Source organism: Emys orbicularis, chromosome 7 (assembly GCF_028017835.1).
Source record: "Emys orbicularis isolate rEmyOrb1 chromosome 7, rEmyOrb1.hap1, whole genome shotgun sequence".
NCBI lineage: Eukaryota > Metazoa > Chordata > Testudines > Emydidae > Emys > Emys orbicularis.
This window is the reverse complement of record NC_088689.1, coordinates 88,413,268-88,430,253: the sequence shown is the minus strand read 5'-3', so window position 1 is coordinate 88,430,253 and position 16,986 is coordinate 88,413,268. Positions and strand designations below refer to the sequence as shown.

Below are 16,986 nucleotides of genomic sequence, written 5' to 3'. Positions count from 1 at the left end.
GTGGCATAAGGCCTTGGGCAGTTGCCCTGCTTGCCACTCTCTAACACTGGCCCTGCACTTGTGGTGCCTCTAAACCCGTCCCGTGATCCCACTGGGAGTCGTAACCCCTATGTTGAGAAACAATGATGTAGATGAGTTGATGTGTCATACCCTGGTTGAGAACCACTGATTTAGATAGCAAATAATAAAAATTATTGTCCATGGGCTTAATCCTGTGAGATACTGGACACCTCATGTGAGCTGAGCACATATCCTCATCAACTTCAGTAGGAGCTGAAAGAATTCAGCACCTTTCAGAAAGTGCTTGGCCCTGCACAGGATGTGGTCCCTTGTTAAGATTGATATTGGCCCATTTTTGAAAGTAACTAATGCAACTTATTCTGTGTGTTTTCTTCACAGATATTGTTTCGGGTGATTACTTTTGGCTTAAATGCATTTACTCTCCGCTATGTATCAAAAGAAATGATTGGCCTTGTGAATGTAAGGTAATGAATAGAATTGAGGGTGAATGATTTCAATATACAAGTTTGTCACGTTGTTCCTTGTCTAAATACAAATGAAGTACCTGGGCTTTCCCTAATGCAAGATTTTTAAAAAGTGGGTGCATGGTAGCATAATGAAGATGCTAGTGTCAGTACATTTTAAAGGCTTGAAGTAAGATTATATGCCTTGTATTTAAAAACAAATTCTTACCCATTTTGCTAGTAACACTTCAGAAAAAAAAAATCTTAACAAAGTACTTCTTGGTATTTTGTGCTGTTTGCTTGTTGGATTTCTCTAAATCTGAGCAAGGAAAGTATATCAATCCGTTTCACTTTCTGCCTCATGGACTAGCAGGATGACTAAGTGAAATGTTTAGAGCTGTTTCCAGTGGCATTAGAAACATTTCTGTCTGAATTTTGAACTGTACAATGGTGTGCCTGTAATCTTGTGATAAGAGTAGCTTTATAATGTTCAGTTTTGAAGTTATAAATGAGTAACTGTCTAGTAGGTTCTTAATATTCAATATTGAACATACAGGTACCTCGTGTTGGCTTTGGCAAATCTTAAGCAAATTGGGTAGAGTATTCCCTTTCCTCCCAACTTCCCTGGGACTTGCTTAAACCTTACCTGGTAAAGGTTGGAGCATCCATTTGAAAAACACTGCTGTACTCTTATTCCTTTCCTGCCCTTCAGGAGAACTGTATGTTAACAATGTACCACATGAGGAAAAAAAATACAATTTGCCTATATCTGTATTAAACCTTATATCATGACACCACATCTTCCCCCATTGGGAGCAAGTTGGTCAACCCTCTATTATGCACGATTTTTATTATCAGATCATCTGTTAGAAATAAGTTTTTGCTCCATGGTATTTAAACTATGTTTATAGGTAAAGTACCTTTGTCGGTTTAGTTTTTAAACGTCAGTTTAGCCGCTGTAGTGCTGTACATGAAGACAAGCCCTCAAATGAATCACTTTATCTTTTTATCCCCTTTCTTTAGGCTAACATTGCTTTATTCTACAGTTGTTTTCTTAGCCAGAGAGGCGTTCCGTAGGGCTTGTTTGAGTGGCAGCACAAAGCGAAATTGGACCAAAACTATTAATCTTTTGTGGCTAACGTAAGTTTCCTTTTGAGATTCTTATTTATTCCAGTCTATGTTTATAAAAGCATTCATTGCCAGATGTCTGAGCACATATAAAGATGAAAATATGTATTTACCTAACTAGACTACTGTTCCAGGATGTAGCACATTATGATCTCCTCAGTTGCAGCCTGAAGACAAAGACTCAAGGCATTAGATTAAATGGGATTAATGATACTTACCTCCCTCTTTAAAAGTGTTTTGAGATCTACTGATGAAAAGTGCTGTATGAGAGTTAAGTATTATTGTGTATACTGTGCTCTTAGTATCCATGCACTTGGCCTCTTTTGGAGCTATACTAGGGAAGTAAATTCTACAGTCAAGATACACACAAGGGAAAATTTGATTATTTAGGAACATGTACTTCAAAAGTATTAGAACTAAATTCCTTAGAGGTTCTTATACAGCATTCATCACCATAGTACCGGAACGCCTTCTCGTAACGCCTTAAGCTTTGTGACTAGCATCTGTCGTGTGTGTGTTTGCTTATCTTCTCCCCATGGGGAGAAGTAAAACCGAAAATGAAGGTTTTAATTTATGTGGAGGATCCAAGTTTGGATCTAGTGCTTGATCCCAAATCTCTTTGGGGTTTGGAGCACTGCGAAAGCATTGTGGTTGGTCCCTGAGGGCTCGGCTATCTTTGGTTACTTTAGAGGCTAATTAAGTACTAGAATTGTCTGCTGCTGGAGGAAGCAGAGTACAACTTTTGCTTAGAAGTAATAGTTGGCCCAGTACAGGACCCTGGAGTGGAAGTGCGACTAGGAGAATGAGAAATCAGAGAAACACGTTGTCCTTCCCTCACCCACAAAACTGCCACATTTAGATAAGATCAGAGGTGTGCTTATGTTTTCAAATGTGGAAGAAGCAAAACTAGGTGCCTAGCCAAAATGTAGCATGTTATTTTCTTATTACTTAGCTTCTTCAGGTTTGTCTATGCAAACATTTAGTTCATGGCAAGCTGGGGTGTGAATCTAGCCCATTACTAGCCTGCTGTGCACAAAGTATCCATGTGAACCTTGCTGACGTGCACTGATAGTTCCTTAGTGTACTTTATGTGCCCTGCTTTGAAACGAGAGTAGATCAAAGCACACTAAGGAACTGTTAGTGTGTGTCAGCTGGGTCCACATGAACACTTAGTGTGCCCCAGCTTGTTGTGAACTAAGTGTTCCTGTAGACAAGCCATTAATTTTATTATTGTTTAACTTGCATTGTGTGGTAGTAGCTGAAACCAGCCAGTCAGGGCCCTGTTGTACGAAGTGATGTAAAAATATTGTTACTGTCCATATTGCTTAAATTGAATTACAAATAGTTATTTCAGATATGGTAAAGCAGATAAATAAAAAGGCCTATTTGTATTAAATAAATAGTGGTGTCATCCATAATTGAAATTGTGCTAGTAATGATGATTTGCTATGGCTGTAATTGTTAATGCTAAATCTCCAAGAGAAAGCAGTTTTTCCTACTTATTTGTGTGTTCCAGGGGCTTTTGCTATGGCTTTGTTTCCAGTCTGGGTTATCATAGGGTAAGATAAATTGTACAGCAATTCCTATTTCTATACTGTTACTTTATTAGCAGCATAATGCAGTAGTCATTAGTATATTGTAACTTATTAAAAGATTTAGTATGTCTTTCTACAGTCTTACTGAAGACTGGCTTTTTCAGAAAGAAGGGTCTGTCTTACAGCCATGCAAATGGTCCCCTAGAGGTGAGGAGGCTGTCTGCAGCCTCTTACATGGTGCACTTGAGGAGGCACTGAGTGGGGTAGGCCTATAAAAAGAAGTCAAGGAAGTTTGTTAGCGATCTTTTTAAAACAACAGCAACAATGGGCAGGGTTGAGGGGTTTTTTTGGAGCAGTGGATGGTAATGGTTTGAACTTTTTCTATTAGAATGTTTAACGTATTTATGTAAATATAAGCACTACAAAGAAATTAAATATGAATACTTGTATCCTGTAGTATCAATTCAAATATTTTAATGGTGTATATAGCAAAGTGAAAACTGCACGTTTCCCTCCTCTTTTGCTTGCAATATGTGATCACTTAATTTAATTTGTTTTTTGCCATTTAGACAAGCGCCTCTATAACTCAGAAAAACAATTTATTTGACCTTTCTTTCTTTCTTTCTTTAAAGAGTTCCTTTGGGGGTGTGTTGGTCACTGTTCCTGGGCTGGATCTGGCTACGGTTACTTGAAGTTCCTGATCCTAACTCAGTTCCCTACTATAAGATTGGAGTAGTTGCATTTGGTCTTTCTGCAGTGGTTGAACTTCTAGGAGAACCATTCTGGGTTTTGGCACAAGCACATTTGTTTATAAGGCTTAAGGTTAGTAAAATGAGCACTATACTTGCATATACTGGATAATGGTGGAGAAAGTCTTCATTGAAGTAGTCAAAGATGACTGGGGTATTTAACCACATAACCCTGAATGAAGTTAGACTAGTGTGATGAGATACCTAATATTTAACACCTGTATTTAAATGTACATATATAATAAGTGAATATGCAGTTTGTGTACACTTCAGGTCTTTTGACTGATGCAGTTGGCAGTGAATCTGTGTTCTTTTCCCCCCTCCTCCCCTTAGGTAATTGCTGAAAGTCTTTCAATAATCTCCAAATGCATTTTGACAGTTATTTTAGTAGTGCTGTATCCACAATGGGGACTTTACATTTTTTCTTTGGCCCAGGTAAGTTTTCTCTTTGTTCTCTACTGTATATTTGTGACTCACCAAACTTCTATTTGCTGCTGCCTCTTGGATTTAGCCAATTAACTAATTCTGAAAGTAAGAGGAAGATGCTTCTGCAATATTGTACAGAATACTGTTCTTGTATATCGATGTCCACTACACACTTAGCATTGTGACTGACCCAGATTAGTGCTAACAGAAACATGCACCATGTTTTATGTATGCATGCACATTCTCCAAATATGGACACTTATTATTCTCTTCTTATTTCTAATTCACTTATATATGCTAATGATTGGTGGGCTTAATCTTTGAATTTGTTACTTTGAATTCCTACTGTTTGCAGCAGGAAATGACGATGTGTGTACCAGTTCAACAAATATGTTTTGATTTCCCCCCCTTTATTGTAGTAAAGATCAGATGACTTTGTGTATGAGAAATAAGATCTTGAGTTCTTAAGCAAAGAATTTCAACGATAAATATGACCAAATAGATCAATGTTTATATGTAACAACTTTAATAACTGGCATTTAATATTTGAGAATTTATTCCAAACTAAGGCTTGGTCTACACTTACCCCCCAAGTCGAAGTAAGGTACGCAAATTCAGCTACGTGAATAACGTAGCTGAATTCGACATACCTTACTTCGAACTTACCGCGGTTCAGACGCGGTCCACACGCGGCAGGCAGGCTCCCCTGTCGACTCCGCGGTACTCCTCTCGTTCAGCTGGAGTACCGCAGTCGACGGCGAGCACTTCCTGGTTCGATTTATCGCGTCCACACCAGACGCGATAAATCGAACTCGGAACTTCGATCCCCAGCCGCCGAACTAGCGGCTGGGTGTAGACGTACCCTAAGAGAGCCTTTGTGCAGACTAAATACTTCTGTTATTTTTCTGTGGTGTGGTAGTGCTTAAAGGCCTGAGCCCTATTGTGCTAGGCACTGTAGGAACATAACAGACCTGCCCCCAAGACTCAGACTGATTTATAATCATAGCAGTTGTATGGATGGTGAAATAATATATGGACTGAATCAGGATTTGAAAGTTAGCTGTTCCTCTGTTAAATACATGCTTGAACACCTTACTTTAGGCATAACAAACTGAATCAATTACATATTTTTATCTTTGTAACCCTTTCCAGTTTAGAGTCTAATCCTGCAAAACTCTACTTCACAGTAAGAATTTGTAAGATCAGGCCCTTAGATTGCAAATATCCTGCCTTTAATTTTTCTGCAAAATGTAGTGCATACCTGTGGCGTTATAATATTAATGCTGTCTGTCACTGTAGTTGCTATCAATCCTTCCATTTAGGTCCCCCTTTTACAGAGATTATTATAATTTGGCTGCAAATTTCAACTGTTTTGAATTATTTATAAACCTCTTCTCCATATACAAGTGCTTGTGGCACAGATCAATACAATAAAATAGTCTATGAATTAATTAAAGCTTTATAATTAGATATCTACTAACTAGGACAAATGAATTGGACAACACAAGAGGAAAACAGTGCAGTGAAAGACTTGTGTGGTCTCAGAGCTTTGTCTCCAAACATCTACACTACACTTTTTAGCCCTTCAGCCTGAGCCCTGTGAGCCTGAATCAATTGACCTGGGCCAGCTGCAGCCATGCTGCAAATCTTTTATTGCAGTGCAAATATAACCAATTTTAGGGTGGAGTGACACAGATCGGGGCCAGTAATGTTAAAATGTGCTTTTTAAAAGAAAAAAAAAAAAATGGGATTTTTGTGTGTTAAGGTGACTAGTGATAGTAGTAATTTTGGTTTAGAACATTTGTTTGTAAACTATTACTATTTGAAATTTCAGAATAATTGTGAGGTATCCAATTATTATTTAGCTGAACCCTAGTATGTAGTTTTAAATCTGTAGTTTATATTATGTTTTATATCTTTTTTTTTTTTTCCTTCCAGCTTTTATACACCAGTATTCTGGTGTTGTGCTATGTAATGTATTTCATGAAGTTTTTGGGTTCTCCTGAAGCAACAAAGAAATCTTTTCCAGTTTCTAGAATGACAGATCTGTTACCCAACTTGACTGAAGACCAGGTAAATTGCAGAGCTTAAAGTTTTTAATATTGTAGTCTTTCATGAATAAGGGAATTTCAAAGTTGGTTTTGCTGAATAAGGAGAAACTACTTGAGTAATACCCATCTTAAGTGTGAGTTTGCAGGATGTAGCCTCCTTGCAGAGGATACAGTTGAGTAAGAACAAACAAGTTGGGTAAATTATTCTTGTAATGGTTCTCTTTGTATTAATAAAGCTTTTATTACTATTTAAAACATGGCCACCACCTCACTCTGGTCAACACTCTGGTTCCCCCAAACTTCTCAAGCACTCTTTTTATTGAAGTGAGAAATGAGATCAGTTATTAACTAGCTAATTTCTTCAATGCAGGATTGTTTCACTGAAATATATTTTCTAGTGTTTTTGCATAGACCTTTAAGAATGTAGCTGCATGTAATAATGAATAGAATGAGCATTTGTGATTGAATTCCAAGCAGGTTAGTTTCTCTCCTAATGGAATGATAATCTCACTGTTGTGCTGTGGAGTTTTCTACCCAATGTTTTTGGAAAATACTGAACTCTGAAATATTCAGAATCCCTATTCAGCAAAACATGTTCCATTCTCTTCGTAGATAGGGCTCTGAGGAAAATTGTGATTTAATGGACTGGGCAAAATTAGCCCAATACCCGAATTTTTCCAACAGCAGGGAGATCGAAGTGGGCACCTGTGCGCACTGGTCTGGGGCTCAGTGTGGCGTGTAGCATGTGGCAGTGTCATGTTGGAGCAGCAATTTCAAGTGGTGGCCGTCTTGCCTCTCATAAAACTGGCTGCTGAGTCCACTCCCGAACTGCTGCAATTTACTCTGGCTGCTGCAGACTTCTTCCACGCTCTCTTCCTGTCTGCTGCTCGGTGTCCACCTGCCTGCCAAGCTGGCTTACCTGCTGCAGGCTTAGTAGCCATTTTTATGTGAGGTGGCACTGCTGTTCTTTGGTGCACATGAGCAGCTGCGGCCTCAGCAGGGAGGCAGAAGTTGCACCAGCTGCCGTGTCTCTCCGCCTCCCCCCCGAACTGCTGTCCAAAATGATGATGCTGTCCATTACTAGCCACACCGAGTATGAGACCTCCATGCACAGATGCCTGCTTCTATCTTCCTGCTGTCAGAAAAATTGCAACAATTTAGAGGGTGGACTCAGCGGTTGGGGTGTGCTCCTGTCTCCCCAGTGAGGCTGCAGGTGCTCATATTCCAAGTGGTGGTGGCAGCACTGCCTTGCATAAAAGCAGCAGCTGAGTCTGAAGCAGATGAGCCAGCTTGGCAGGCACTAAGCAGAAGAAAGGAAGAGAAGGAGGAAAAAGTCTGCAGCTGCCAGAGTAAGTTGCAGTGGTTTGGGGGGTTTTGGCATCCGGTTTTATGCAAAAGGGTGAAGTAGTGACCTTTTGCTGACTGCACTTTGTGCATATCCTGTGAGAAATTTTGTAGAAAGCCTTATTTGCTTTAAGCCCTGCATATGTATTCAAGAAGTCAATGGAATGTAAAATAACACCCATTAACTTTTAGCCTAAAATGGTACTGCCAGTAAATCTGAGCAGTAGTATGAGCTATAGACATTAACTAAACTTTTCATGTCAGTCACGATTATTACAAACCATTTCATGCTGCTTTACCTGATGAGCTCTAAGGCACAGCTAAATCTGTTATTACGAATAAAAAGTGCTTGCAAACAATATAGAACGCTGTTCGCAGTGTTACTGTAGCTGTGTTGGTCCCAGGATATTGGAGAGACAAGGTGGATGAGGTAATATCTTTTATTGGACTGTAGAGGAGGGGACTCACCCCTGCGGCGCCTCCTGCTGGTCGTCTCCGGGAATTAGCTCATTTCACCGTTGGAGTGCCCCCTGCAGGCTGGTGGTCTGCCTGTCCTCCGGCCCCCATGTCCCTCCCGGACCCCGGTGCCCTTTTATCTGGGGTGCTCCCCCTGGCAGTACACCCCTCAGTACTAGGGTCTCCCCTCCCCAGGGAACCCTCACCCACTATCCCTACCTTGCCTCAGTCAGTCAGCCTCACCTCAGTCCCTGGAAAAATCATGGAACAGGTCCTCAAGGAATCAATTATGAAACACTTAGAGGAGAGGAAAGTGATCAGGAACAGTCAGCATGGATTCACCAAAGGGAAGTCGTGCCTGACTAACCTAATTGCCTTCTATGATGAGATAACTGGCTCTGTGGATGAGGGGAAAGCAGTGGATGTGTTATTCCTTGACTTTAGCAAAGCTTTTGATACAGTCTCCCACAGTATTCTTGCCGCCAAGTTAAAGAAATATGGGCTGGATGAATGGACTGTAAGGTGGATAGAAAGCTGGCTAGATCGTCGGGCTCAACGGGTAGTGATCAATGGCTCCATGTCTAGTTGGCAGCCGGTTTCAAGCGGAGTGCCCCAAGGGTCGGTCCTGGGGCCGGTTTTGTTTAATATCTTTATTAATGATCTGGAGGATGGTGTGGACTGCACTCTCAGCAAGTTTGCAGATGACACTAAACTAGGAGGCGTGGTAGATACACTAGAGGGTAGGGATCGGATACAGAGGGACCTAGACAAATTAGAGGATTGGGCCAAAAAAAACCTGATGAGGTTCAACAAGGATAAGTGCAGAGTCCTGCACTTAGGACGGAAGAATCCCATGCACTGCTACAGACTAGGGACCGAATGGCTAGGTAGCAGTTCTGCAGAAAAGGACCTAGGGGTCACAGTGGACGAGAAGCTGGATATGAGTCAACAGTGTGCTCTTGTTGCCAAGAAGGCTAACGGCATTTTGGGCTGTATAAGTAGGGGCATTGCCAGCAGATCGAGGAACGTGATCGTTCCCCTTTATTCGACATTGGTGAGGCCTCATCTGGAATACTGTGTCCAATTTTGGGCCCCACACTACAAGAAGGATGTGGAAAAATTGGAAAGAGTCCAGCGGAGGGCAACAAAAATGATTAGGGGTCTGGAGCACATGACTTATGAGGAGAGGCTGAGGGAACTGGGATTGTTTAGTCTCCAGAAGAGAAGAATGAGGGGGGATTTGATAGCAGCCTTCAACTACCTGAAGGGAGGTTCCAAAGAGGATGGAGCTCGGCTGTTCTCAGTGGTGGCAGATGACAGAACAAGGAGCAATGGTCTCAAGTTGCAGTGGGGGAGGTCCAGGTTGGATATTAGGAAACACTATTTCACTAGGAGGGTGGTGAAGCACTGGAATGCGTTACCTAGGGAGGTGGTGGAGTCTCCTTCCTTGGAGGTTTTTAAGGCCCGGCTTGACAAAGCCCTGGCTGGGATGATTTAGTTGGGAATTGGTCCTGCTTTGAGCAGGGGGTTGGACTAGATGACCTCTTGAGGTCCCTTCCAACCCTGATATTCTATGATTCTATGAGAATAAGGCCACTGCCAGTCACCAACTAGCCCCCGCTCCCTGGGGCAGACTGCAGTATCAGCCACTCATCATAGGCAAGGTTGTGTTTGGACTTGCTGCCTTGGCCTATCCCTGGGCTGCCCTCTGCAACCCCCAGTATCTCTTGGCCTCCTACTAGGCCGCAGCCTGGGGCTTTCCAGGCTGGAGCTCCCCAGCCCTGCTCCACTCAGGTACTCTGTCTCTAGCTCGCTGCAGCCAGGCCCTTCTCCCTCTGAAGGCAGAGAGAGACTGCTTGGCCTCTGGCTCACAGCCTTTTTATATAGGGCCAGCTGAGGCCTGATTGGGGTGTGGCTCAGCTGCAGCTGCTTCCCAATCAGCCCAGCTTAGCAGCTCCCTGCCACAACCTTCCCCCAGGGCTGTTATAAACCCTTCAGGGCAGGAGCGGGGTAAGCACCCCGCTACATGGACCAACTTCTGTTCAGCTCTGGGCTGAAGAAGAGCTCTGTGTAAGCTCAAAAGCTTGGCTCTTTCACCAACAGAAGTTGGTCCAGTAAAAGATATGACCTCACCCACTGTATCTCTCTAATCTAGAGCATTAACAGAAATAGTGTTACTCATCTCAAGAATTAAATAAACCACTATTTTAAAAAATGCATTCACAGTTAAGCAAAAGGGAATCAAAGCAGGGTTTGTCTGCTCTGTCAACACAAGACCTCAGAGTGGGAATCTTTGCTCCAACTTGCCCTTTGGCTGTGATTTAGTTAATCAGGGATGATTTGGCCACACATCTCAGTATATTAAACCTTTCATTGTTCACAATTACTGCACTAGGCACCCCCTTCTTAACTAGAGAGACATTTAAATATTAATAGTTTGCTTCCTAGGACTTGGAGCACTTGCATGCAGTTCCAATTAGATGTAGACCTTATTCTCTCCTTCTCCTAAATATGGGAAGCATGATCATCAGATCGCTTTCTCCATGCTTATTAATGCTCCTACAGCAGCACTGTGTTCTCCCTTCTTTCAGCCTTTCCCAGTTGTATCCAAGATAGAACTTTATTGAGAACAACTTACTCCAGGGGTGGACAAACTACAGCCTGCGGGCCGGATTCGGCCTGCCAGCTGTCTTAAGCTGGCCCTCGAGCTCCTGCTGGGGAGTGGGGTCTGGGGCTTGCCCCGCTCCGATGCTCCAGCCGGGAGCAGGGTCAGGGGTCGCTCTATGCGGCTCCCAGAAGCTGCGGCATGGCCCCCCTCCGGTGCTCCAATGGAAGCTGCAGGGGCGGTGCCTGCAGACGGGGCAGCGTGCAGAGCCGCCTGGCCGCGCCTCCATGTAGGAGCTGGAGAAGGGACATGCCGCTGCTTCCAGGAGCCTCTTGAGGTAAGCGCTGCCTGGAGCCTGCACTCCTGAGCCTCTCCCCATCCCCCTGCCCCAGCCCTGATCCCCCTCCCACGCTCCAAACCCCTCGATCCCACCCTGGAGCACTCTCCTGCACCCCAAACCCCTCATCCCCATCTGGAGCCTGCACACCTGCCCCAGCCCTGATTCCTCCCCCCGAACCCCTTGGTCCCAGCCCAGAGCACCCTCCTACACCCCAAACTCCTCATCCCCAGCCTCACCCCAGAGCCCATACCCCCAGCCGGAGTCCTCACCGCCCAGCACCCCACTCCCTGCCGCAGCCTGGAGCCCCCTCCCGTACCCTGAAGTCCTCATTTCTGGCCCCACCTCGGAGCCCACACCCTCAACCATAGCTCTCACCTCCTCCCACATCCCAACCCCAATCCCAATTTTGTGAGCATTCATGGCCCGCTATACAATTTCTATTTCCAGATGTGTCCCTTGGGCCAAAAAGTTTGCCCACCCCGACTTACTCAGTCTACTCAGGGTTGGCATACAATTCAAGAACAACACTCAATAACTGAACTTGAGACGGAAAGAAAACTGACCCTTCCTAATGTTTCAGCTGTCCTCATGGTAGAGGCTTAGCAGACTAAGTGATAACAGAAATCTTACTGCATATCAAGGAATCAGCTGCAATATACTTCTCCCTGGTCCCATCCTGTGCTGCGCAATGCTTCCTGGTAGAAACTTTCAGCTATTCTTGTTCTTTTTGTTTCTGTAGGGTGCGATGCAGTGGAGACTGATCTTAGTCTGTCACCTTGTAGTGATAAGTCTGTGCTTGCATTTTACGTTCGTCATTAGTTGCAATAATAGAGACGGTTTTCCTGGTTAGTACAGGGGGGATAGAGTAGATGGAGTTGGCCTTGATGATAAGAGCAATGTATTCACATATTATCTTGCAATTCTAATTCTCAAAATCAACTCCAGTGGTTAAATCACAGTACGTATTTCTTTCTTGCAGACTGTGGTTGACTGGAAAGAGGCTAGGTTGACTTGGAGCTTCTTTAAACAATCTTTCTTGAAACAGATGTTGACAGAAGGTGAGTATTATGTGCCCTCTTCGTGCCTGTCCATGGTTAGAAAGACCTTGGTATTGCTTGTTTGGCTGTCAATTCAATAGCAAGAAACCACAGATAACATTTGGTTGAAAAGAATCACAAAAGACTAGTAGTAGTGTGGTTGTGATACTGACACCCGCAATAGGAAAGGAGTTATCAGCATATTGGTGGCCCAGCCTTATTTTCTGTGCTTTTCCAGTAGAGCTGGGCAGAACATTTTTGACTGCATGAAATTTGCAAGGGTAAGTGTGACTGAATATATCTCTGTACGTATATATCCCTATATACACCCTACACTATTGTGATAATGTTTCTGCAAGGTATGCCTTATGAGGTATTATTTAAAATGCATAATTTGCTGATCAATAATATGGCAAAATGCATATAGCAACATTATATGTGAAGTTATGAACATAAGCTGAAATCATGACTGAAGTATGTTTCCCAAATAACTTTGGGGAGTGGCTAAACCAGTTCCTCAGAGACAAAGGGAAGCTGATGCCTCAGTCGGGTGTCAACAAGGCTGATGAGCCATTACCTGCTAAGTGGCCTTGGCGAGGAAGGGGGTAAGGACAAAAATCTGCATCTTCGCAAAAAAGCATGGAGTTACTCTTCTTCAGTGGATTGCCTGTCACCTTGTTCCCATCTGGAAATGCTTTTCAGAGGAGGAATAGGACTATAAAAGAAGGGGCAGAAGCTCCAAGACACCTTCCTCTCTCTCCCTGTCTCTCTGGCACCACACTTAAAAAGGCAAAAGAAAACAGCTGTTGGACTCTGGAGGGTGAGGGGTGTGGTGGTAGTGGTGTCCTGACCTGAAGAGTTTGGTCAGTAATCTTGTTGGAAGCATGTGGTTAGAAAGTTTTGCTTTGCAACTAGGTTAGTTTCTTAAGTAGAAGCAAGTAAGTATTTTATCTTCTTGTAACCATTTCTGACTTTTATGCCTCATTACTTCTTTGTAGTTAATAAAATTGTTTTACTGTTTAATCTAATCCAGTGTGTTTAAATTGGAGGGCCTGGGTAACTATTTAAGATGGCACATTATTCCTTTAAAGGAATAATAGATTAAATATATTTGTACTGTTCAGGAGAGGGTGGGGCAATGCAGGACAATCCTTTCTGGGGGAAGATCTGGGACTGGGGTGTGTTGGAGTCACCCTGCAGTATAACCAAGGCTGGTGAGAGCCAGGGTGTAGCTGGCAGACTGCAGATATGCACGGACACTCAGTGTGTAGCTTGTCTGCTGGACGGCTGAGTGGCTCAGGTGGGAGCTACTACAGCAAGGCATTGTAAGTAAGGCTACAATTTTTGTCATGGATATTTTTAATAAAAGTTGTGGGCAATAAACAAAAAATCATACAGAAGCCGTTAGCTGTCCCTGACTTTTACTAAAAAATCTCTGACAAAATGGGGAGAGAGGAGGGTCCAGCACCCTGCTCCCTCCCCGCTGCAGCAATTGGGAGCTGCAAGGACTCCATTGCCCAGTGGCTGGGAGGGGTCCCCCTGCTGCCCTGCAGGGTTGGGCGCTGTGGTGTGTGTGTGTGTGTGTGTGCGCGCGTGAATTTCCTTGCTGCCCGCAGTGGCAGAGGAGCTGTGGGGGGCCCCCTGCCAGCGACCGAGGCTGGGGAGCCCTGAGGGTGGGGCCCCCTACCCCTGGGTGCTGAGCAGCCCTGGAGTCCCTCTGCCGCTGCCGGATGGAAGCTGTGTGCCCTCTCTCCACCCCCCACCTGCGGCCCCTGATCAGCTCCGGGGTTCCACTGCTGCCAGCGGCAGGAAGCTACAGGGGGGCCTTGGCTGCTCGCGGTGGCTGAGCTGCTGCAGGGGGGACCCCTGATAGCAGCGGTGGCTGGGCAGCTCAGGGGTTGCCGCTGATGGCAGCGGCTGGGCAGTTGCGGGGAGTCCCACCACCTGCAGCTGCTGGGCAGCTGCAAGAGGGTCCTCTGCTGCCCATGGAGGATGGGCTGCTGTGGGGTCTCCTGCTGCCAGGAGCATAGAGGTCGCTGGAAGTCACGGATTCCCTGACCTCCATGACATAATTTTAGCCTTAATTGTAAGGCACCCAAGGTTGCAGGACAGGGGTGACTTGGCCCCCCCGCTAGCTTGGATTGTGCCCCGATATGTCATGGTAAATTTTTAGTTTTTTTTTTTTTTTTTTTTTAAATGTATGTTATAGTAGAGCACTCCACTGCGGTAGAGCCTCTGTGCCATACTGGTTTAGCATATGAGCCTTTTGGCCTTGGAGACTTTTTCAGATTTGTTCTAACATTAATGAACGTGAGTTTGGCCATCAGTTGTAGCTGATATTTGCCCACTCCACATTTTGTCTTTTTTAAAAACAAACACACAAAAAACCCAGATGCTTTATGTAAGAAAATAAACTCAACAAATCATGAAGATTGGCTTGTATGGAACAGAATCAATTTAAGGATTGTTTTCTCACACACTCTTAAATGTTGCATCTTAATAGTGTTCACAAATTAAGTATCTATATGAGATTTGAGGATGTGTATGCCACAATGTAAGCCCAGTGTTAGTAGAAGTCAAATTAGCAGACCCTGGGTTTGTTAACCTGGGGCTTACATATTCGTGTAGATGCTCAAACCTCAGGTTAACAAACGCTGCATTATACTGGCCCAAGTCCAACTATGCATATCCCAGATTTCCTAGTGCCCTCCGAACATGTGGCTTCTTTCTCCCTTTGTTCCTAGTGCAGTAAGGATAAACTTGACTGTCTAGAGTACAAAGAAAGTCAGCCTATGGGATTGTGGGATACTTTGGCAGACTCCCAGAGCACAAGTCCATTTTGGCTGTGTCTACACTGCAAAGCAATGGGGCTTGAAGCCTGGGTCCTGGCTTGACTTAAGCTCGGACCTTCCACCCTGTGGGGTCTTGGGACCCTGAGTCTGAGCTCTAGTTTTAGCATGATTTGCGTGTGGATGAAAGGGGGGTTAGGCTTGAGCCTGAGTTTGAACCCTGGGTTTACATTGCAGTGTAGACATACCTTTAGGGTTTTCTGTTGCAGTAGAAATTTAAACATTGAGCAAGTCTGGAACATCATTTACATTGTCCCAGTTTAGGTCACTCTCAGTCTTCCTCATTTCCTTGCCTTTTTTCTATTTAAGTCTCCTTTGTATACAATAATATGTCCAGCATCTCCTGCACAGAGAAGAGGAAGTAAATTTTAAAAGATTAATGGATGGCTGGAAAATACAGATGCTGGTGATGCATACTAATTATTATATTTTATGGTTAATCTGGAGCTTGAGAAAGCTGGGTCATGTTTGATCCATTTTGGAACTGTTCTGAAAGTTTTATATTAATCGCATTGCTGTTGATTTCTGGGATGTGTTTAAACAGGATGGATTTAATTCAAGAACAGTTAGGTGTCTTTAATGATCAGTGAGGACAAAATGTTCTTAAAGTGTCCACAGATTTTGTTGTTTCTATTTCTAGCTGTCCAACTCAACACTTTGGGCCTGACTTTCAGAGCTGCTTGCACCTTCAATTCCCATTGACTTCAATTCATGCCAGGCCTATGGTGTAATTAGTAGATTTTTTTACCTTTTCTTTTGGCTTCCTTACGACATTGCCTGCTAGAAGTAGATGATTAAAAACTGGAAAAGGATATGGGTACTAACATTCATTGTTAGTTGTTAATTTCTTTGTTTTGAATTTACAGGTGAAAGATACGTGATGACTTTTTTGAATGTGCTAAATTTTGGAGACCAGGGTAAGCATGATATATTACCAAGTGGTGGTAAAGTTACTTGGTTTTTGCTTTTACATAAACTTTGAAATTAAGACACCACATTGAAATGGTATTTTGAAACTTCAGAGATGATCTCAAAGTCTTAATGACTTTGTACTGAAATGATGGGGAAGTGCAAGATGTAGACAGAAGATGTTGGTAGTTTATGATCAAAGGCTTTAATTTTATGTTTCTCTTGATGAAAATTTTCCCCATAGTAATTGAGAAGGCAAGAACATTGTACATTTTAAAGTGTATCTTACTTAGCACTTTTGTTAAACTGTCTTTGCCTCCTTTTGAGGCTTCTGCTGCCTTCACTTCTCTCTTTGAATATGTGCATTTAGTGCATTTGATTTTTTTTCTGCTTGGTATTCCGAGGCACCAGCAACTGAAATTAAAAAAAAATCCACGCTGTTGCATTAGTGTAACACTGTATTTTTCCTAGGGTTGGGAAACTAACTAGGACCATTATTTCATTCATAGGTCATGATCCTGAAAAGAGTTATGTATGTACTTAATACACTGTGAGTAGTCACATTGTAGTAATGAACAGTAGTTTTTGCAAGATTGGACCCTAGTCAACTTCTTATTGGGGGTAGAATTGTTAGAGTGCTGTAGAGTGTCATTCTGGTAGCTTATATAAAATTCTTCCGTTTGAATGAAAACAAAAAAGGACCTTGCATTTGAAGATGGCTATTCCCCTTTTTTTGAGTTATTGAAGTCCTGATCTTGTACCCATTCAGTGAAACAACATTTGTTCTACGGTGTCTACTGATCGTATCTCAACGAGTTTTTCCTACAGTCATCCCCTGCTAATGTTAATATAATTTGAGGGGCATTACATATTTGCACATAGACAAGTTTGAGTGAAACTTAATTTTTCTGTCCAAAAATGAGATTTGTAATTCCAGCGGCTTACTGTTATCAGTATGTTTAGGTCCAAAATCCTTATGGATAGGAATCCTGCTTCTTTTAAAAGTGGTGTTCTATATATTGTGAGACAAAGTGCTGTTTTATTTATGACCATTCACCAGAAATGCCAGCTCAAAAGGAGTTTGTGTGCACGT

At 43.1% G+C, this 16,986-nt stretch overlaps 1 protein-coding gene across 1 annotated transcript in view; it reads left to right on the top strand.

The window, feature by feature from the left end:
• The first annotated feature begins 412 nt into the window (after window positions 1-412).
• Window positions 413-16,986, top strand: part of RFT1 (RFT1 homolog) — a 33,413-nt gene continuing 16,839 nt past the window's right edge. The window contains exons 1-7 of the mRNA XM_065408107.1: window positions 413-485; window positions 1,488-1,604; window positions 3,760-3,949; window positions 4,210-4,311; window positions 6,241-6,375; window positions 12,078-12,156; window positions 15,851-15,901. Of these exons, the coding sequence (XP_065264179.1) occupies window positions 463-485; window positions 1,488-1,604; window positions 3,760-3,949; window positions 4,210-4,311; window positions 6,241-6,375; window positions 12,078-12,156; window positions 15,851-15,901 (697 nt within the window). The 5' untranslated portion in view covers window positions 413-462. The remainder of the gene's footprint in view (window positions 486-1,487; window positions 1,605-3,759; window positions 3,950-4,209; window positions 4,312-6,240; window positions 6,376-12,077; window positions 12,157-15,850; window positions 15,902-16,986) is intronic.